The following is a 23,095-nucleotide window of genomic DNA, read 5'->3' on the forward strand; positions in this document are numbered from 1 at the left end:
CTTCCCACCATCAGGAGACTCTGAGACTTCCACAGGGAGGGTTTCCAGGTCAGTCGAGAAGTCAACAGGTGCAGAAGGGAGGCGGATGCCTTCTTGGAAAAGAGGTGGATGGGGCTCAGCAGAGAAGTGAGGCCAAGAAGGGAGATTCCGGAACAGAATGTAAAAAGACCTTTCTGCCGGGAGCTTTCCGGACCCAGTTACGTGCAGTACCTAGACTGGTTACCCTGGTAACAGACGTCACGGTTTGTAAAGAAGCCGAGAGAAGAGGTGGGTTCTCAGGCCTCTGGAATGATTGTCCATTAGTTAAGTTTCCCCCTAACCCTAGTATAGTATTTGAAGAATTCAAACCTCCTCTTTTTATCATTCTATGGATGCTCTGGAACAACTTTCAGTAGAGGAGTGGTGGGTGCGAGGGAACTTATCTCAAAATGTAGAGAAAATATTATCACTTCTCTCATATAGTGTTGACCAAGTATTCCAGCCTTTCTGCATTAGCCTATTAATCCCCATAATAACCCCATGAGATAGGCATTATCGTCTTCATTTTTGAGGATAATTAAATGAAGCGCATATATAAATCAGTTGCTCAAGATCACGCAGCTAGTAAATGACAGAACTAAAATTAGAGTCCAGGCATTCTGGCTCCAGGGTCCATGCTTTTAACTACTAAGCTATGCAGAGGATTGAGGAAATCTCATGTAGCCCTCATCACACACACACCTCTGGCAATTTCCAGACCGCACAGGGCACAAGTCAGCGAAAACCTAGGTGCTGGAAAAAGGAAACTACCGGGCAATCCAGACTCAGGTGGGTGTGTACTCGCTCCCCTCACAGCTTGTGAGGGTCTAGGTGGAGGTAAGGCTGTATTATCTGGAGAATGACTTGAGAATTCAACAAGGGGTAGTAGATAATTCAAGAATAAGGAAAAGATAAAGTGGTTCTTTAGACATGTGTTAGGGATAACAACTAACTTCACCAAAACAATTCCTGACCTGTTCCTCTCCCCATCCTCCAAAAGAAATGAATCAATAGTTACACAGTTATTTTTCCTTAAGTCATGTCTTTCCACAGACTCAAGAGGCCTATTCACCTCAATCATGGAATCATCTTCAAAGGGTCTGCTCACCCAAGTTAATCAGTTGTGGAACCTCTTAGATGATCTCGCTGAAAGTAACCCTGAGAGCTACAAGAAGTTCATTCAACAGCAGCTGAAAGAGGGCAAACAGCTCTGTGCTGCCCCAGAACCACAACTCTGTCTACAAACAAGAATCCTGGTAGGTAGATGTGGTGCCCAGGGAATTTTTCCTTTTTCCAGCACCTGGGTTTTGGCTGACTGGTGTCCCATGTGGTCTGAAAATTGCCAGAGGTGTGTGTGTGATGGGGGCAACATGAGACTTCCTCAGTCCTCAGGTCCTGAATGAAAAGACCCTGCAATGAAAATACCCTTCGCTATTGCTACTTCAACACAAGAAGACTTGAGGGAAACTGCCACCCTAAGTGGAAAATGAAGTGTAATGTGGAAGATTGCATCAAAGGAGTAAAAATGGGAAATTCATATTGATATATATTGGAGATCTCAAAATGAGACATTTTTTTCCTGTTAGAATGAAATAAAAAGTAACAATGTAATAACTTAATAGAGAATCATAGACTAGGAGATTTTTCAAATAAAGAGAAGTTATTTAGTTGGGGACATAGTGGTAGAAGAGTGTCAAACAAATTTACCTGAAACAGCTGCTTAGATCAATTCCCCCTTTCTCCTCCCAGTTACTCCAAGAGTAGCAACTGGATTCTTGATGAAAAGCTTTGGGGAAATCAGGTAACAGTATTTCTCAAACACAATTTTAATGTATATAATGACTTACTTGAAGCCTGAAGTTCTTACTCTTCAAATTCTGTGATTTATTACTTTTAGGATATTACTTAAACATAAAAAACTGGGTTTTAAGATATGCAAAATTATTTGATTTCTAGAAACCAAAAGAAAAAATACTTTTCATCAACTTATGTCAGTGGGAAAGGATTCCAGTTCCACAATCAAGCACTCATCCAATACCTTTAAGTGTTGGCAGACCAGAAGATATGTCTGAAACATCAGGTACATAGAAATATGGGACCCAACGCACATTTTAAAAATTGTATCGGGAATACCATGAACCAGATTTTACTTGGTAAAAGACATTACATATAAACTATTTTATTTGTTTAGGGATTGACTAAGTGTACCTTTATGCAAATTGAATACTGTTTGTCTAATAATATGAGCTGTTTTACAATGCCTACTTGAAATTTTGTGTACATAGCATCATTATGGTTGCCTCTGAAAAATATAGGAATAGAATTTATACATTCTAGCTTTATCAGGATGATGACCTAATATATTACTTGACAGTATCATTAGTGAAACAAGTGGTCTTCATTTGACACCCTCTGAATGTCACACGCAGATGTTTACACTGTCATCGATGTTGCCTACAACCCTGATGTTCTCCAGGCAGCAGAAAAGGACCAAGTGAAAAAAGACCAATTAATAAGGATGGCCATGAAATGCATTGAGGAACAATTCCAGTTCACTCTCTCACACTTTTACCATATTACTAAATTTAAAATAAAAGGAAGCATTCAAAGAATGAAACAAAATCTGATGAGAATTCAAACTGACCACAGGGATTTAAGAGAGAACATGAGAAAGGGTAAGTTAATGAATATAAATGAAAAATTAAACTGACTTAAAATTTTTGTATCCTGTGAACATTTTGCAAACTAGAAATCTCAATTTTAGAAGACAAGAAACTTAAAAAAGAAAAAGATTAGATATTAAAATAATTTAAAAATATTGGCATATCCTTAAAGATTTTTAAAACCTACAAGCTTTTAAATATTTTTGGTTTAAGATTCTAAGTTTCCCAAATTTTTAAGTTTCCCAGCTAAATTAGCTGCAGTTTTATCTGCCATTTTGACTAACACTATATGTGTATGTGTATATATATATGTATGTATGTGTGTGTACACATATTATATATATATTGCAGCTGATAGCTTGATAGTAATTTATGTTGTTGATTAATTTTTATCCCCCCTTTATTTCATAAAGAACTAACCCTTGAACAGATAAGAAGTAGTAGTGTGAACAATCCAGATCACTTCCCTCAACTTTTACTACAAAGAGACCAAGTTTCAGACAAAAAAGGGTGCCTGATAGAAGAGATTTCCAGTACAGAGATTCAGGTGGACATGGAGCAACCAGCCTATGAATTAAAAATCGTGGCAGATCAGAATAAGAAACCACTGAAAATTGAATTAAAAGTTGAATTACCTGGAATTAATTCAGTATCTCTTTGTGACCTTAATGTTTCTCAGGTAGGTTGAATAGTTTATACTATAAATTTATATCAGTCAATATTGCCTATATTATGCTGTAGTAACAAACTCCACGATCTCAGTGGTTTAATAATTTGCTCAGGTTACATGTCAGCTAGGCCTGCTCTGATTGACAAATCTTACACATTTCAAGATACAGATAAAGAAGCAATTCCCATCTGACACGTGTCATTTTCCTGGCAGGGAGAAAATAGAAATGGCCACACCACGCAATGGATCTTAAAACTTCCTCTCAGACATGGCATATATCACTTTTACTCACTTTCTAATAGCCAGAGTAAGTCACTAGACCAAGTCCTACATCAATAGGGCAGGGAAAAATATTCTTCTTAAGAGCTAGTCACAGGAAGTTGCATGGCAGGGATATATGTATAATCCTTTTATGGAAGATCAAATAATTGGCAATGATCCTCACTCTACCACAGTCCATCCACACTTGGTCACAAATATTTGCACCTTTTCTCAAGAAAGACATTTCCAATTCCATTATCAGACTCCAAAGTACAGGATTTTGCCATGATAGACTGCATTCTGCTCCTGTCAAACCAGACCTATGACCTGCAAACACAAGTTATCTACTTCTGTAACCCCATGTACCATACTATATGAAATAGATGATAACCACAATTAATAATCTCGATTCAGAAGTGGTAAAAATACGAGGTACATAGCAGTTCTGAAATCCTGGTCAGCAATATTTTGAGAGTACTGTTCCCTGAATAGGGTAGACTGTGTTCTCAGTTAGGGCCATGACACATTTCTTTATTACCTAGCTCCCTTGTTCCCATTGTTTCCCATTACTTTCAGTTCCATTCTTTGGGAGGTCTCTGCTCCCTCCTCCCCACCCCTGCCCCAACTTTCACTGTCTACTTTGGCCACATCTAAAGAGAGCGTGGGAGGGAGATTTTGCCATCCTTAGATGCTGAGCAGTTTACTCAGCCTGTTTCATACCCACAATGTTGGAGTCCAAAGATTGTTTTAAATTAGTTTTAGTCCAGGCTGGCAACATTTTTACTTCATTCCAATCAGTGCTATACCTAACAGTTTATTTTTAGACATGTCCATATTTCAATGACCTGTGTTTTTGACTGAATAGCTATCATCTGAGCCAAATGTAAAGATTTACTGAGGTCTGTGTTAACCCAGGTAGAAATTTTAACAAAAATATAGACTTGAGATTTAGTCTTTGCCTCCAGGCTGTCTTAATCAGTCTGTGTTGATATTTGAAAATCTAAATTTTATCCTTTACTGGTTGAAAATAAAAATTAGTTGCATTTTTGTCAAGTCTTAGAATTTCTGAGCTCTGCATATTCCAACTTTGTTTGCAAACTGGTAAATTCTAGTCTAAGTTCATCTTTTTGTTGTACCTTGTTAGATGTAGCCAATAAAACCAATGCATGCTACCAGCATTTTATTTTCTCACTTCTTTACCTAAAGCTACAAATTAACTAGGTACACAATTTGTCTTCCAAATTATTTATAGTTTTCCTAAGGGTTTTATCATTATGAAACATGGATCACCATCTTTTCAGTGTCCAGTAAGTTTCTTTGCTATTTGCTAGCCTGCCCCAAAGTCAATTCACATAATTTGGGATCACAACACCCATCTTCTGGTCCTGCTACCGATAAACTTCTGATGTATTAAGCAGCGATGACAAATAATCTCAAAAGCTCGGGGATTAAATAGCAGCAACTTTATTGCTCATTGAAGGTCACTTGGCAGTAAATTGGGATCTTTTTCTTATGGAAAAGGAGTAATTCTGGGAACAGTAATTTAATAGCACTAATTTTAACCAGGAAATACTTTTGTATTTTCATCCTTTAAAATCTTTCTTGGTTTATTATTCTTAGGATGATTTATTGATTGAGGTTTCTGAGAAGTACAGATTACATCTGAATCTTCCAGAATCTGTGAATACTGAAATGACTACAGCAAAATTTATCAAAGAGAAAGCTACATTAATCGTCACAATGCCATTGGTGTAAGTCAAGAGCACTATGTTTTTCAGGTTTTCAGTGATAATGTTATGTGAATTATAAGACCATTATGGGTGAAGAGATATTGGTTTACCTTAATCACTAGTTTCATATTTTTTAAGAATTCCTTTTGATGGAATGAAATTTTCTCATCAGCTGTTACCTTAAAAAAATAAATAAACTTTCCTCAAATAAATTTGGCACCAAGCAAAAACTACTAAAAATAGTATGGCCTTAATATATTTGTTTTGAAGATATTTGTAATGGTCTTAAGTAACAAATACCACTTGGAAAAATTTGTTTCCAAGTAACATGTGAGAATTCTCAGTTCGCTGGTTGAAAAAAATTGTTGTCTCTGGTTATTTTTGAATCAGAAATAAATCCCAGAATGCAAGTTTTTTATTATCAATATGGGCCATAGCAGTAAAAGTTTCCTCCAGCAAAAAAGATACAAAGCCAATATAATAATGCAAACATATTGCTTCTGTGAACCTCTGTACTTCTATAAACAGCTCTGGGGGGAGTGCAAGCTACCCAGGTAGGCCTTTAATATTAGATGTAGACTTTTCTGTGGATTGTACACAATGAAGCAGTAATAGTACTTGAATATTATTGCACATGATGCAAAATACATGCAACTCTAATTTAAGAAAAAGGAGCTGACTTGGGGACAAGTGCCTTTCTCTTAGGAAAGTAATTTTTAAAAATACATAGGTGACATACTTTTCAATTCCCATTCATCAAGTTGTCAGATAGTTGTTTAATACAAAGGTATCAACTTTCCAATTTATATCCCAGGTAAGCAATGCTTACATCAAACTATAAACATCCCTTAATTATCTTTTCTACATACAAAATGACTTCCTTGTGATTGGTTTCTAGTTCAACAGTCTTTAAATAAAGTTCTTACTAATTTTAAAACTTTTTAAAAAAAGATTTTATTTATTTATCGTTAGAGGGGAAGGGAAGGAGAGAGGGAGAGAAACATCAATGTATGGTTGCCTTTTGTGCATCCCCTGCTGGGAACTGGCCTGCAGGGAACCGGTCTGCAACCCAGGCATGTGCCTTGACTGGTAATTTTAAAACTTTTTAACTTTAGAAACTGTTATATGTGTAATAGATAAAATTGATACATGACATTTAAAAACATTTTTATTTAATATTTTACTTATTTTTAGAGAGAAGGGAAGGGAAGGAGAAACATCAGTGTGTGAAACATCGATTGGTGGTGATTGGTTGCCTCTCACACACCCCCAACTGGGGACCCTGTCCTTAACCCAGGCTGGAAATCAACCTGACTGCCCCTCGGTTTTGCAGGACAATGCCCAGGCCACTAAGCTGTACCAGTCAGGGCTAAAAACATAATTTTCTTAAACTTCACCCAAATTTGAATCCTTCAAGCAAACAGGATAATTTATCATGTGAAAATGGTCTACAGTTGTATGATGTCCTAAAATTAACAAACCTATCATATTCTCATCTCTGAAAAAACTTGGAGTGCTTTCATGTTTTCTTCTGCAAAATCAGTCAAAACTGATTTCCTGGTTGAACCTCTCTCCTCTTGTACTCTCATCAGTTACTTAAGTCCGCATCTATGTATGTGTACATATTGATGAAATGCATTTCAAGGTCCAACACACTTAATGATTAAATGTTAAATTAATATCTTAATTATTTCCCAAAATATTTTCACTGATATTATTTTAGTGGATTTTATATTCATATAAGCATCTGTCCTTCCCCCTCCCTACAAAAAGCAAAACTGCCCAGGAGCATTAACTAATAATGAACTGTGAAGTTAAATTTGAATCTTACAGACATCTTTTGGCCTCAAAACTGGAATTTGAAATTGACATAAATTGTCCTTGATTTAGAGACCAGTTTTCCATAAACTTGGTTTTAGATCAGATTGTCAGTAGTGAGGGCTTGATTTTTAAGGCTAGAACCATGGGAGCTCTTGTCCCTGGACTGGGTGAGCCAGAAGAGAGGAGCAAGGAAATCTAGGTGCCTAGACAGCTTCCTAGGAAGGCTTTTGGGAATCTAGGAGAATGGACCTGGTGAGTACTTTTAAGTCAAGATGTCGAGTCCAAAAGGTGTTCTAGCTTATGTGGGAAGACTAGACACTAGATCCTGTAAAAAAATTTTTTTGAAGAGCCACAGGAAGCACGGGCAGTGGGAAGCACTCTTGGAAGCAAGATTCATAAACTGAGAAGTCTGTGAAATAAACTGAGGGCTGAAGTGAAACAATGTCAAGCCAGAGTGAGCAAGTAGAAGGGTGATTGTTGGTCAGCTTTCCTAAGGGTGTAAAGGACGTGATTTGGGAATTGGCAAATTTGTATGTGTTTTACCCAGTGATCTTACTGGATCGACTTCAGTCCTTGATCCTTCATCAAACCTGTAGCGATTGTCTTTGTGCTTCCTCCCACACTCTATTGGAATAGCTCAGCTATTATCCACATGTCAAGTTCAGTGGTAAGTGAATGTGAAAGCCTCGGATATTACTGTACTGATAAATATTTATCAGGTGATTTGGATGCCACGATTGTTCCAGTAGTCTGCTCGTTGGTTCTCTTCTATTTGTATTTCTCCAATAAATCCTGCACAGCCAAGAAAATGCTTTCATAAAACACTGCATCATTCTCTTGCTCAAAAACCTTCAATAACCATTCATTGCCTGTAGAATATGGTCAGCCTTCCATTTTTCCCTCACCTTCCCATCTCTCTTCCATTTCCTTCTTTACTCCCTTTCTTCCCTCCTTCCCTTCACTTTAATTAAAGTAATATATATGTAAGTATATATGAAGTGCAGAACCTTTTACAAAGTAAACCCACCCTGTACCACACAAATCAAAGCAGAGATTATCAGTTCCCTGGAAGTCTCCCTCTTGTATCCTCCTGGTCATTTCCCTCAAGGTCACCAGTCTTTTGATTTGTCATCATACATTTGTTTTTACCCATTTTGAACTTCCTATAAATGTTAAAAGTGTAAAACTCTTCTCTGGCTTCTTTGTCTGAATGTTACCTCTGAGATTTCATCCATGTTGTTGCATGTAGTGGTCATTTTTTTTTATTGCTGCATAGTAATATCATCTTCTAAATATTCCACAATTGATTTACTTATTGTACTGTTGGTGACATTTGGGTTATTGGAGCTTTTTCACTTTGGGACTATTAAGAATGATGCTGCTATGAACATTCTTTTTTTTTTTTTTTTTAAAGATTTTATTTATTTATCTTTTAGAGGGAAAGGGAAGGAGAGAAACATCAATGTATGGTTGCTTTTTTTTGTGCGTCCCCTGCTGGGAATTGGCCTGCAGGGAACTGGCCTGCAACCCAGGAATGTGCCCTGACTGGGAATCAAACCGCAATTGTCTGGTTTGCAGGCCCGTGCTCAATCCACTGAGCTACACCAGCCAGGGCTTGAACATTCTTGTTCCTACGTTTTTGGTGTAAAAATATACAATTTTCTATTAGGTGTGAATTTGGTAGAATTGCTACAGCACAGGGTATGCATGTTAGCTTTAGTAAATAATGCTGAACAGTTTTTGAAATTGACTGAGCCAATTTTATGTTACCAGCAAGTATACATGATTTCCATTGCTTTGCATCTTTATTGTCAGTTAAAAAAATCTAACATGCTGGTGGGAGTGTAATAGTATCTCATTGTGGATTAATTTTGCATTTGCCTAATAAGGGATGATGTTAAGTACCTGTATTGGACTCTTCAAAGTCTTATGTTATAAAGTATGCTTCTTAAGGCTTTTGCAAGAATTTTATTGGGTTGTCTATCTCTTACTAAACTGTAGAATTCTCACATATTTTGGATATTAGTTCTTTGTCGGGTATATCTATTATAAATCTTACACTCTGGCTTGCCTTTTCACTCTCTGATGGTGTCTTGTGATGAAAACAAGTCTTTGTTTTAATGAAGTTTGATTTAGGAATCTAAGTTTATACTTACCACTCTTGTTTCCATTTAATTAATCTTTCCCTAACTTAAAAAAAAAACACAACAAACAGCTCTGGCTGGTGTGGCTCAGTGGATGGAATGCCAGCCTGCAAACCAGAGTCACTGGTTCAATCCCCAGTCAGGGCACATGCCTGAGTTCCAGGCCAGGTCCCCAGTTGGGGGCACTGGAGAGGCAACCAAATGATGTTTCTCTTGCACATCAAAGTTTCTCTCCCTCTCTCCCTCCTTCCCCTTCTCTCTAAAAACAAATAACTATTTTTAAAAAAATTATCAGTGATTATTTTCCCATGTATTCCAGAGTTTCTGCATTACTGGGTGATGAGTATTCCCATGCAACATGTTTCCTATCATGCCTTGACTGGTCAACCCTCTTGTAGACCATGACTTGAGATACTATATAACTATATTCACAAACCTCAGGACTGGAGTAAAATACCTAACACAGCCAGATCACACTTTCATCTTGCTATGTACCATCCTCCAACATTAGGGGCTTCAGTTATAACTCCTTGAATTTTAAGTATTTGAATTATATCCTTGAGAACTCAGTCCTGATTTTATCAATTCTATAAACTCAAAATGTTTCTGTATTAAGAGTTTATACAGATTAATGAGCTGTTCCTGCTCTTAATCATTTAATATGAAAATTAATTACTGACAGGTCAACTATTAGACCAGACACATGAAACAATCTAATTTGAACCAAACCATCATTTCTAGGTTTTACTCTCAATTCTGGTAAGATAAAGAGACTGAATCCAGATTTAGATTATAAGTCAGATTAATTTTTAACTTAGAAAAATTTCTATTAGAAGGTAACTTTTTATTTTTCTTTCAAGGGAACTAATGTTTAAAGCCATAAACATTAGTAAAGAATGAATTATCTCTTTGAAGTTTCATGTGTTTGAACCAGATGCGGCTCATAGTGATAATGGTCCCTTGTGATAAGCTTTTCCTTCTGCATAACCTTCAGTTCAAGCTATAATTACCAATTACTGTACTGATGTTTTCATAACACTACAAGAGAAATATTTGTGGAATATATGGAGTGTCACTTGTGTACCATGTAATAATAAACATTTAGAAATCAATTCAGGCCAGACTTCCGGCCAAGATGGAGGCGTAGGTGGAAATATTATACCTCCTCGCACAACCAAATTAAGGCCAACAAAGATGTAGAAACAAAAACACAACCAAAACAGAAAATTGAACTGTATGGAAGTCCGACAACAATGAACCATTCATCCAGACCAGTAAGAGGGGCAGAGTCAGCGGCCAGAAGAGAAGGGTCGTGGCAGGGAAAAGCAGTGGCTGCCTGACCAAACAAGGCGCGCAGGCGGTGGTTGGCAGATCCCAGGGGTGGGGTGGCAATAGGCAGACCCAGTGAGGGCACAAGGTGGCTGGCTGACCACGGTAACGCATTCACACACAGATAAAGCAAGTGAAAAAAAACGGACAATGAGACAGACTATGCAACGCAGGGCCCCAGCGCAAGGAAATAAAGCCTAAAAGCACCAACTGAAAAAACTTTTGGAGGTTGAGGTGCTGGGAGAGGCTCCCAGCCTCACAGGAGAGTTCTCTGGGGAGACCCGCAGGGTCCTAGAACGTACAAAAGCCCACCCACTGGGGAACCAGCACCAGAAGGGTCCAATTTGCTTGTGGGAAGCAGCAAAGGGGACCAAAATCTGAGAGAGAGCCGAACAAACACCATTTCTTCTTCTCTGACCCTGCCTCCAGTCACAACCTAGTGACTGGATTGACCCACCCCAGTGAACACCTAAGCTTTCGCCCCTCATATGTAACAGGCTCGAACAGACCAAAACATTAGGGCTCAAACAGAAAAACAGATAAAAGCCCCAGAGTCAATACTTCTAAGCGACCAAGAGATAGCCAGCCTATCAGATGCACAGTTCAAAACACTGATGATCAGGATGCTCACAGAATAGGTTGAATTTGGTGGCAAATTAGATGAACAAATGAAGGCTACACTAAGAGAAATGAAGGAAAATGCACGGGGAACCAATAGTGATGGAAAGGAAACTGGGACTCAAATCAAGGAAGTGGACCAGAAAGAAGAAAGAAACAACCAAACAGAAAAGAGTGAAGAAACAAGAATTAAAAAAAAAAAAAAAAATGAGGAGAGGCTTAGGAACCTCCAGGACATCTTTAACGCTCCAACATCCGAATTACAGGGGTACCAGAAGGGGAAGAGGAACAGTTACGAGTGGAAACCTTATTTGAACAAATAATGAAGGAGAACTTCCCCAATCTGGCAAAGGAAAGAGACTTCCAGGAAGTTCAGGAAGCTCGGAGAGTCCCAAAGAAGGTGGATCCAAGAAGGAACACACTAAGGCACATCATAATTACATTAGCCAAGATTAAAATGAAGGAGAGAATTCTAGAAGCAGCAAGAGATAAGGGGACAGTCACCTACAAAGGAGTTCCCATCAGACTGTCAGCAGATTTCTCAAAAGAGACCTTACAGGCAAGAAGGGGCTGGAAAGAAGTATTCCAAGTCATGAAATCCAAAGACCTACATCCAAGATTGCTCTATCCAGCAAAGCTTTCATTTAGAATGGAAGGACAGATAAAGTGCTTCTCAGATAAGGTCAAGTTCAAGGAGTTCATCATCACCAAGCCCTTATTATATGAAATGTTAAAGAGACTCATCTAAAAAGAAGACGATAAAAAAGATGAACAGTGAAAGGACAGCAAACTCACAGTTATTAACAACCACACCTAAAACAAAAGCAAACTAAGAGGACAGCGATATCAGGAGTGGAACCATAGAAATGGAGATCACATGGAGGGCTGGTAACAGGGGAGTGGGAGAAGGTACAGAGAATAGCATAGATGATAGGTAGAAAATAGACAGGGGGGAGGGCAAGAATAATATGGGGAAAGTAGAAGCTAAAGAACTCATGACACATGGACATGAAGTAAAGGGGGGGAATGGGGGAGGGGGGTGCAGGGTGGAGGAGATGAAGGGGGGAAATGGGACAAATGTAATGGCATAATCAATAAAACATATTTTTAAAAAATCTATTCAACAATAAAAGTCCTAAATTTCAGGGTACAGCTTCATACATTACATACAAGGAAGCACTAGTCAGATCAATTTTAAATAGTCAAACGATTTCATATATTTATTAAAGCACATCAATAGAAAGTCTTGGAAGTGTGATAACGTTCAAATTCATTTTCATTATCCTGAATATCACTCCCCTCATCAGCAGAAGAAGGGCAAAACTGAAAAAAATATTTAGGCTCAAAAAGTAGTATGCTACCTAAATAATTTTTTTCTCTCCAACAGGATTTTTGGACTTTTTAATTTTATTTTACAAATCAACACTGGGGTGGGAAAACACAGGACACTTTTTTAAATACACATTTACCAATCTTTATGCAAGAAGAAATGACCATTTTGTTTTGGTCATTATCTTTTAGTACTCTAAACTCTTCACTAATGCATCATGTCTCCCCCTCTTCTTTTCAGACAGAACTAAATGTATGGATTTTGGCACATATCTTGCTAGAAACCATATTTTATGTATGTACATTTAGTCCACTGTCACTTGATACAGTTTTCCAAAGTTATCTGAGTAGTAAATTTGGTAATTAATATTGGAGGAAGAATTCTACTCTCACAATTTCTCCATTAAATTCTCTAACCATATTCTTTTATTTGGATGTAATTGTAGAGTTCTGCTCAGAATTACATTTAAGTTGTTTAAATACACAAATTCTCATTTACAACAGTGGCTAGTTTATATTTATATCTCATCTCAAGAATGGAAAACAACCACTTTGGGATTCACAGAAAAATAAACAAATAATGACTGAAGAAGTCTTAGAAAATGTTAACTTTAAAAATTTCACTTATTTTCCTTGAAGTTCTTTACTCTTCCCATCCATGATAAAACCAAGATCACGTAAGAGAGAAATGTAAATTAGGGTTAAATTCCAAAATCAAGCTTCGATTCAAACCCTTTCTCCAAGAGAACAAATTTTCCTGACTTCTCCTTTCTTCAAATATAAGGAAAACATCTGACACAATTAAAGTTCAAAATCTCAAGCTTTTATCCAGGTTACTTTTATATACTGACTCAACAGGGAACCACAATTCTACCCTTACATTTCCCAGTGGAAGTACTTAACCACCAAAGTGCTATGCCATATGTCCCTTGACTAGGGAGTACACAGCTTAAAATCTGGTGTTTACTAAATGTGCACAATTATTTGGATGTAACTGGTATTTAAAAATATTCAGTAACGATCATAACAAATAACTGGACAGACTTAAAAAATAACTGGTTAACTTTAACATAAAAAGAACCACGTGTTTAATAACATTTATAACTTGAGAAGAATGAACCAATGTGTCCTGGAAGAGACCAGAAATGCTTGGGTTAATTATAACAACATAGTGATGGGTTTTTCAATGTACTTTCTAAACTCAGCAAGCCACTGAGCTCCAACTGCTCCATCCACAACCCGATGATCACAACTGAGTGTAACAGACATCATGCTAGCCACATCAAATCTAGAAAAAGAGAAAAACATTATTAGGTATTCTAAAAGCAATCTCTGGATTTTAGCCCAAATGCCAACTGTGGCTCTATAATCCCAACTAGGTAACATTTGTTTTCCTACCCATTCTTTATGTCCTGTGTATTTTTTGCCCAAATTAATGGCCTCAAGAAAACAGACCAAACACCCCTCTGGAGCATGGATTGGCAAATCCTACCAAATGCAGGCTGCTTTTACACAACCATTTGTATAAAACCACATAACCCACAAAGCCTAAATATTTACAATGTGTATCTTTAAGAAATAAGCATGGTGACCCCTTCTTTATTTAAGGTAAATAAGGCTTTCTATCTCAAAGATTAACTTCATTTAGTAAAATAAGAGTTGCTGCCCTGAGAAACTTCATTCTACCTTTATGTCTGATTCAACCTGAAGCTCCAGTATGCCATGCCAGTAATTCTAAAATGGAGGACTCAAAAACAGGTATAATGAAAATTATTTTATAGCTCCCCTTCCATTTTGACACTTACCCTTTTTCATTATCTGCTGGAACCAGTCTGTCTTCTGAAGCACCAATGGCCAAAATACATGCTTGAGGTGGGTTAATAATAGCAGAGAAGTTCTTAACTCCAAACATTCCTAAATTAGAGATCGTAAAAGTGCCACCCTAGGGGGGAAAAAATTAAAATTAAGATTATGTTAATTACTTGTCAACACAATTCAGAAAAAAATGACATTTTGTGAAAAGACCTTAAGATAATCTTTTAAGAAAAGCCTCTGAACTACCATAAAAAATACAGAAATATATGAAGTGACATATTAATTAGTTTGACTGTGATCATTTCATAATGTATGTATACATCAAAACATCAAGTTGTATACCTTATATACCTTATTTTTTGAACTATGACACATTCCCCGCCCCAACTGAATAATGGTTGTTAATGCTGCTGTTGAGTTCTGTTTACATTTACATTGGTGAAATACTATATTATTTATATTATTAAATATTTTACCACATTTTTTGCTTCAAAAATTTTTTCCTATTTTCCTCTAAACCTAGGTGCATCTTATGGTCTAAAAAATATGGTATAATTCCTATTTGCTAATTATAATATCATTAAGGCTGAAAGGAAAAAAATAGCCTGAATGAAATATTCTTTACTTAAAATATGCAATCATACAATACAAACGAAAGTCAGTTTTGTGGCTTTTGTACACTGGTTGGAAAACATCTATTTTCAACCTTTGATAGGTTAGTCAATTTTCAACCTTTGATAGGTTAGTCAATTTTCAACCTTTGATAGGTTAGTCAATTTTCTTTATTTTCAAGACCTTGTGTCAGTGAGAATACAAAGCAGAATAAAAAGGTGGAAAATGCAGCAAAAGCATAATGCTAATCTTAAAAATAACATAATTCTTAACATTTAGAAGGTAAATAAACACTTTACCTGGAATTCATGTGGCTGTAGTTTACCCTCTCTTGCTTTGGTTGCTAAAGAAACAACATCATTAGCAATGGTTTCCAGTCCCTTTATATGTGCATTAAATACAATAGGTGTGATGAGTCCTGCAGGAGTACTGACTGCTACACTGATATCAACAACATGATTTCTATTTAAAAGGAAAAAAGAAAAGGAAATCTCAATAGTCATCAACATTGTTTAGTAAGAGTATATGTCAGGTTAAGCAAGAATATTGACATTTACTTCAGTTTTTGCTACCGTTCAGCTCGAGCAGTACCTTTCCTGGTTTTTATATTCTGCTGTGCCCCCGCCCTTGACTCAGACTTAAAAAAAAAAATAGATGTGTCAGTAGGTTGTTTTCACATGCACTCTAACTTTCCCATCTACCTCCACTAACACATGGGTTTAGGTGGAGAAGAAAGGTTTAGTATTCAATGAGAATTAAACAAAAAGAACTGAGATTTTGAGCCAAAGTGGCTGGAGTTAAGTATGCAAGCAGAGCTTGAGCATATGAAAGAAAAACAAAAGGGAAAGGACTGTATTGTGGGAGAAACAGGATGTAGGTGGGTGGTGCCCCAAAACGTAAGATTCTCAATCTTTTCTACATCAGGGGCATCTTTGCTTTTGGGTCTCACCTCAGAATGTACTTATTTTTTTTTACAATTTTATTTATTTACTTTTTAGAGAGAGGGTAAAGGAGGGAGACAGAGAGGGAGAGATACATCAATGGGTGGTTGCCTCTCACGCATATGACCGGTCCTGCAACCCAGGCATGTGCCCTAAACTGGGAATTGAACCGGCGACCCCTTGGTTCTCAGGCCTGCATTTGATCCACTGAGCCCCACCAGCCAGGGCTATATTTGTATTTTTAACACAGAAAATGAAACAAATCACCAAAATGAAACAAAAAAAAACTAAGTTTAGTTATCTATTGAAAAAACAAAATGTGCCCTGGCTAGGTGGCTCAGTGGGTTGGAGCACTGTCCTATATGCCAAGAGGCTGTGGGTTCAATCCCTCATCAGGGCACATACCCTGGTTGTGGGTTCAATCCCCAGTCAGGGTGTGTATGGGAAGCATCTGATCAATATTACTCTTTCACAGCAATGTTTCCCTCTCTCTCTCCCTCTTCTTCTCTTTCTAAAATCAATAGCAACATATCCTTGAGTGAGGATTTAAAATAAAAAGTGGTATGTGTGCTACTGTATCAACTCATTAACAAGATCTTGCAGCAGGTCTAATAATGGCTGTAATTTTAAAATACTGATATGCAAAACAGTATGTTAAGACATCTGTGGCAACTACAATGTGACATGAAAATAATGGACTTTTACTGGTCACTACACTAGCACGAGCACTATTAATAGCACTTTGGTTTGTTTTCTACATTTTTAACAGGAGAAAATGCTAAATTTCAGTTACAGGTTAGTGGAAAAGAATGATTCTTTCCCTCATTCAAGTTCCCTAACTCCTAAATTATATCCCACAGTATCCTTAAGCATCTGTTTAAGGGCCCCTGATAAAGTATTCTACAATAGAGAAAAAGTTACACTTCACGTGAATTAAAAACTCCAGCTCTTTCTAGGCACAAACTTTAGGAGAATATGGGTACCAAATCCCTCAATGTGCCCAAGCTGGCCAGAGGCAGCAGCTTTTACCATATGCAAACAAACGGACCCTCTCTGATAATAAAGTTTCTGACCTTTAGCAGCTACCATTGCTGGACTCTAGCCAAGATATCACACACTAAATAGGTAAGAATTAACGAACAATATGGAGAAACTGCCCTGCAACCTGAATACTTTGATCTAAATAGTGTTTCTATCAGATATTCTTAAAAGGTTAAATATAAATTTATTCTATGATTCAACAAATCTACTCTAAGGAATCTACCAAAAATAAATGAAAATGTGTTAACACAAATTATATGCAAATGTTCATAACAGCTCTCTAAAAGATGTGTCTATGTTTTGACCCTGGAATCTACCAATGTGACCTATTTAGTAAACAGGTCTTGGCAGAAGAAGACACACACACAGAGAAGACCACGTGAAGATGGAGCTAGAGGTAAGAATTATGCAGCCACAACCAAGGAATGCCTGCAGCCACAAGAACTGGAAAAAGCAACAACAGATTTTCCCCTGGAGCCTGTGGAGGGAGCACAGAACTGCCAACTTCTTGACTCAGACCTCTGGCCTTCAGAACTCAGAAACTAAAATTCTTTTAAGCCACCAACTTTGTGTGATTTATAATGGCAGTCCCAGGAAACTAATATGTAAGGATGTGTAAGACCCTCAGATGTTCTCCAAGAAGGGTGCTACCAAAAAAAAAACTTAGAATCAGTAGATTACCTGATATGTTTAAGCAAATTGAAAAATGGTTTAGAGTTCTCTTGAAGAGTTTCAGAAGAATTAATGATGAATACACAGAAAACTAGCTCTCTCTTAGGCAATCACTAAAAGCAGTTTGGTTGTACTATGGCATACTACATATCTTGGTCATAATATATTTACAGGCATAAAAATATTAATACTGAGTACTGATCCAAAATTTGTGCTATAATCAACTTCACAGATGATACGGGTGTGTCTGTGTTTAGGGAGGCTACAATAAAGCTAAATCTTAATCTTCTTTAATAAAAAGTCATTCAATAAAATAAAAAGAATAAAAGGCAACAGAAAAGTTATTAGAAATATGAAGAAATAATAGTTCGAAAGATATGTTTGCCTCTTGGGAGTGGACTTCAGATTAAAGGCTGAGTAGGTCACTGCAAGCCATGTAGCAATATTTTAACATATATACTATTATTTTAATAAAAATTAAATTAGTAACATAAAAAAAACCCTAAGCTTAGAAATCAGAATCCTGGTTCCAATCACAGTTCTGCTATTTACTAACAAATTAACTGGAGGAAAGTCATTTAACTCACAACCCCAGTTTCTTCATCTAAAAATGGGAGTGAAACATCTGACTCATTAAGTGGTCATACGGAATAAATGAGACAACATGTGAAAGACGCTGAGCACCATGCTAATCATATGTCACCATAATATTAATAAGTACTGTTTTCTGGATAGTTTTCAAATTTGTTCCTCCTCTGAAGTTCAAAACTAACTGATGAACAAAAATCATATCAACCTTGCTTTGTAAGAGTCATAATCAACTTAATTGTACATATTCATACACTTATCTCCCTTTCCTGAACTCATACAGAGAATTTGTAGTCTTTACTAAGTTAATTTAGCAATGGCTCATAAACAGTTTTATATTGTTTTCAAACATTTTTTTTTGTCTATGGAAGTCATCTCCCCCTCTGTATTCCATTTCTCCGTGACCCCCATATGCCTGGTTATCCATTACATAACACAAGAAAACTGCTGATGGATGTACACCTTCCCCAGCAGTGTTATACTTACTGTCTTATAACTGTGTCCAGCCAAGAAGAATTTGCTTCAGGAACTTTTAAACATGCCAAAGCTGAAGCTTTTATGAGGAAATCATTGACAGAAATTTTGCTTTTTCCTTGTAACATCTGCAAAGACAAGAAACCATTATAGATTCTTAAATTCTCTTCCCAAATACTGAAATGATATAATCTTGAGAAAGGGGGAGATATACAAATGTCCTGCTGTGGAAAGGATAAAAGGATTCCAGAAATTGGTTCTTTTGTCTTTTTTAATGTAGGTGTTTACAGCTCAAGTACCCTGCTAAACAATGCTTTAGCTGTATCACATAAGCTATGGTATGTTATGTCTTCACTTTCATTTATCTCAAAATCCGAAGTTGGTTCTTTGAACACAAGATATTTAGCTAGATTGACAAAAAAAATATTCAAATTCCTCAAACCAGAAATGAAGTAGACATTACTACCTAATGTACAAAAATAAAAGGAATTATAGGCAATACTATGAACAACCATATACTAACAAATTAGAATAATCTTGATAAAATGGACAAATTCTTGAAAAAATACAAACTATCAAAACAAAATTAAAAAGGAACAGGAGCTCTGAATAGATCTATAATTACTAAAGAAAGTGAATTGGTCATTTAAAAACCACTCACATAGAAAATCCTAGACTTAGGTGGCTTCACTAATGAATTATACCAAACATTTAAAGAATTAATATCAATTCTTTACAAACTTTTCAAAAAAAATACAGAAGAGGTGGGAACCATTCCTCATTCACTCCATGAGGCCAGTATTAGCCGATAACCAAAACCAGACCAAGATATCACAATAAAAAAAGAAAAAAACAAAAACAAAAACAAAACACATATAGGTCAGTATCTCTTTTGAATATAAATATGGAAATCCTCAAAAAAATATTCTAGCAAACCAAATCCATCAATATATGAAAAGAATTATTACTATGACAAAACTGGATCAGGAAAGCAAGGTTGCTTTAACATCTAAAAGTTGATTAATGTAATGATGTCCTAAAAGGATTAGGACAAAAACCACACGACTATTCAATAGACTCAGAAAAGCATTTGACAAAATTCAACACCCCTTCATAATGAAAACATTCAACAAACTAGAAGCAGAAGGTAACTTCTTGATGATAAAACAGATCTACAACAACTCCAGAACCATCATCATACTTCAGTGGTGAAAACTGTATTTCCCCCTAAGATTAAGAACAAGACAAGACATCCACTACTGCCACTTCTGCTCAACATTGTACTACATGTGCAAGCCAGAGAAGTTAGGCAGTAAAAGAAAACAAAAGGCATCCACATTGGAAAGGAAAAAGCAAAACCATCTCTATTTGCAGATAACATAATTTTGTCTATAGAAAATCCTAAGGAACACCATAAAAAGCAAGGTTGCAGGATAAAAGATACAAAAGTCAACTGTATATCTAAGCAATAACAAACAATGTAGAAATAAAATTTACAACACTATTAAAAAGAGGAAAACTTACAGATAAATTTAACAAAAGAAGCACAAAAACTTGACTCTAAAACTATAAAAATTGTTTAAATTAAATAACTAAATGGAAAGACATCCCCTGCTCTTAGGGTGGGAATACTTAATGTTGTTAAGATGGCACTACTGTCCAAATTGATCTCAAGATCCCCAGCCCTCCAGGAAACATCCAAAATAGCCAAATCTATAAGATAGAAAGTAGATTAGTGGTTGTTTAGGGTTGGGAAGGATGGGAGTATTGGGTCAGAGGTTGTAACTAACAGATGTACAGTTTCATTTAGGGATAATAAAAATGTTCTAAAATTTATTGTGGTGATTGGGTTTATAACTCTGAATATATTAAAACCCACTGAATTATAGAGTTTAAATGGGTGACTTGTTGCTATTTAATTACATCTGAATAAACAATTTAAAAGAATTGAGTAAAACAGTACAGTGGACATATATTTTTCATGTCTAATTTCAAAAAATATATAAAATAGCTTTATTATTTTGACAATGAAGTATGCCATCATCTGTAACCCCTGAGGCCAGTTACAAAGTTGTGTTGATGCTTCTTCACTGCTTCATTCATCCATTCATGCACCTAAACTTGAGTCTACTCTGCTGGGCATGTAACTCTGTGGCCCTGGACATCAAGCAGTGAAAAAATATGGATAAAAATTCTACTCTCAGGGAGCTCACATTCTAAAGGGGTGTCTATAAGAGAAACATATACTATGTTAGACAGTTAAGAACTAAGGAGAAAAATAAAGCTAGGAAAAAGAACTAAAGAGAAACTCATTCACCTCACTCTTTCTCTTAACTTTGGTATAAGGTGACCAGAGGAAACCAGAGGTGATACTGAATCAAATCCTTATGGAGGTGCAGGAGGAAGCCAAGTGGATGCTAAAGAATATTCCATGTAGAGGGAACAGCATGTGCTAAGGACCTCAAGTAGGAGTATACAGGTAGAGTGTTGAGGAATAGCAAGGCAACCACTGTGTCTGCAGCAGAGCTAACAAGTAGGAAAGTAGTAAGAGAGGAAGTCAGAGAGGTTATAAACAGCCTGTGTAAGGCCCTGTGTGCCACTCTAAAAAGTTTGGGTAATACTTTGCATCTCCTTGAGTATGTCTTATATTTCTCTCTCCTATTCCGTTCTTAATACAGATCCCCAATCCAGATCCTTATTACCATTTTCATGCTTATATGACAAGCAAAAACAGTCTCTATCTTTAAGGTACGCCAGTATATATTTATGAGACTAATTTTTCTTAAAATATTGGTATCATGTCACTTTTTAAAAAAATATTGAGAGTATGTTATTAAAGCTGGTGACAGGGAAACAAGGAAAGGCTTAGAATAGAAGAAACAATGGGAGAGCTCCCAGGCGGGGCTGCTTATAGCTTACTGAAAAGTCAGTGAAAAGGGGGCCTTGGAGACGGCTTCAGGAAGTTAGCTTGGGACAAGCTGAGACTGCCTATTGCTCCTTCGGTTGCAAGTCTCTTGGGGACCCTTAGAGTTTAAAAGAGAACGGTAAAGATGCACGCCACCGAGGGAAGAAAGGCATGGGCGTGCTCCCAAGCAGGAAAATGTGCCCATGTCACTTTTACTTAGTGTTTAATTCATCAAGTCCAAATTTCTCTGCATATGAATCAAGGTGTTCCCTAAACCAACAACTATATTCACTCTAGAAAAGGTAACCTATCTCCACATATGCTAAAGTTATTTCCTTTTTAAAAGGCACTTTGTCTTTATGATACATCATCATAAGAATGAACTTTCTTCAACTTTTTTGCCAATCCAAATGCTTCCTATTCACAATTCAACCAAGTTTTTCCTACAGCGCAGTGAATTCCTCAACTACTTTCACTGGTCTCCCCATTCTCTGAACACTTAACTATACGATATAATCTAGCAGATGAGGGGCATTACCACAAAGAGACTGAGCTACAAAAGAATACTTTTACTTTAATAAAAAATTGCCTACTCCTTTTTTCCACATGCAGTATCTCCTTAATTAGAAAGACTATGCCTTAAGCTATGTTTCCAAAAATGCCTTATACTAATCACTATGTAAGTGCTTTGTAGTACTTAAATATAAACACAAAGTACATACACTGTTTCTTCCATATGAAAAAACTCAAGTTGTCTCATAGAATCACAGTGACTCTGCTAGGCTAAAATGGATCCATGGCAAAGTCAACTTTAAATTATAGGCTTAAGTCAAGAGTTAGAAAAATAAAAATTCTCCAGGATAGTCTTTGCAAGTTAAAATTAAGATGACACTCATTTTCCATTATCAATCCGCATACTGTTACAAAAAATATGGGCAAAAAAGGCGATGTTTGGCAGGGAAAAGCAAGATTTTTAGAATTTATAGAGTTGGAATTTCCAGACCTTTTACCTTATTAAGTTCTTTCCGTACCAACAAAACTTCTCCCATGTTGACATCAACAGAAAGGTAATAGTGAGGTATGGTTTGCTTAGACTGCATTAACCGTTGTGCAATAACCTGAAATCAGAGAAATTGTAAGGTTGATTATCTTGAGTTGAGATGACAATTCACCTAATTCAGGGTTCTATTTGCCCCTGTGCCCTGCTCCCTAGTAATGCTTACCTCAAAAGCATAATTAGACTTGGAAGATGGAGGGCTATACCATACTTAGCCCCTTCTCACAGTATTTAATCATGATGTACTATTTGTTTATCCCAACTATTTAATTGGCCAAACATCTCTTAAACTAATCATCTAAGAGTCTACACTAAAACAACAACAACAACACAAACCTCTCAGTGTTTTAAACTATGGATGCAATAAATATGCCCCCAACAGCGTAAGTTCCAGATTATGATAATAT

At 36.5% G+C, this 23,095-nt stretch overlaps 2 protein-coding genes across 8 annotated transcripts in view; one reads left to right on the plus strand and one right to left on the minus strand.

The window, feature by feature from the left end:
- PIH1D2 (PIH1 domain containing 2) lies at positions 1–17,436 on the plus strand. 7 transcript variants are annotated; one of them, XM_037154984.2, is made up of 8 exons: positions 20–267; positions 737–807; positions 1,072–1,274; positions 1,975–2,098; positions 2,448–2,693; positions 3,095–3,360; positions 5,233–5,363; positions 6,537–8,545. In XM_037154984.2, exons 3-8 carry the CDS (start codon positions 1,098–1,100, stop codon positions 6,721–6,723), a joined length of 1,131 nt encoding a protein of 376 aa, XP_037010879.2. In that variant the 5' UTR covers positions 20–267; positions 737–807; positions 1,072–1,097; the 3' UTR covers positions 6,724–8,545. The 7 variants fall into 7 exon arrangements, with proteins under 7 accessions (XP_053526368.1, XP_037010879.2, XP_037010880.2 ...); XM_053670393.1 differs by lacking the exon at positions 737–807 and having other exon boundaries at positions 1–48; positions 6,537–8,544; XM_037154985.2 differs by lacking the exon at positions 737–807 and having other exon boundaries at positions 1,056–1,274; positions 6,537–8,544.
- The window catches only part of DLAT (dihydrolipoamide S-acetyltransferase), a 27,243-nt gene continuing 16,590 nt past the window's right edge, over positions 12,443–23,095 (minus strand). The window contains exons 10-14 of the mRNA XM_037154982.2: positions 22,642–22,749; positions 18,739–18,854; positions 15,310–15,472; positions 14,389–14,525; positions 12,443–13,871 (exon numbers count right to left, since the gene is read on the minus strand). Of these exons, the coding sequence (XP_037010877.2) occupies positions 13,742–13,871; positions 14,389–14,525; positions 15,310–15,472; positions 18,739–18,854; positions 22,642–22,749 (654 nt within the window). The 3' untranslated portion in view covers positions 12,443–13,741. The remainder of the gene's footprint in view (positions 13,872–14,388; positions 14,526–15,309; positions 15,473–18,738; positions 18,855–22,641; positions 22,750–23,095) is intronic.

The sequence above is a fragment of the Artibeus jamaicensis genome, unplaced genomic scaffold (genome assembly GCF_021234435.1).
Source record: "Artibeus jamaicensis isolate MK-2021 breed Jamaican fruit bat unplaced genomic scaffold, CSHL_Jam_final contig_585, whole genome shotgun sequence".
Lineage (NCBI taxonomy): Eukaryota > Metazoa > Chordata > Mammalia > Chiroptera > Phyllostomidae > Artibeus > Artibeus jamaicensis.

Excerpts from the sequence above, each read along its gene's own strand:
- PIH1D2 (XM_053670393.1), top strand. The coding sequence starts at position 1,098 with ATGGAATCATCTTCAAAGGGTCTGCTCACCCAAGTTAATCAGTTGTGG. Across the intron at positions 2,694-3,094 it reads AAGAGAGAACATGAGAAAGG|AACTAACCCTTGAACAGATA; the intron begins GTAAGTTAATGA and ends TATTTCATAAAG. Across the intron at positions 5,364-6,536 it reads ATCGTCACAATGCCATTGGT|AGAGAAGGGAAGGGAAGGAG; the intron begins GTAAGTCAAGAG and ends ACTTATTTTTAG.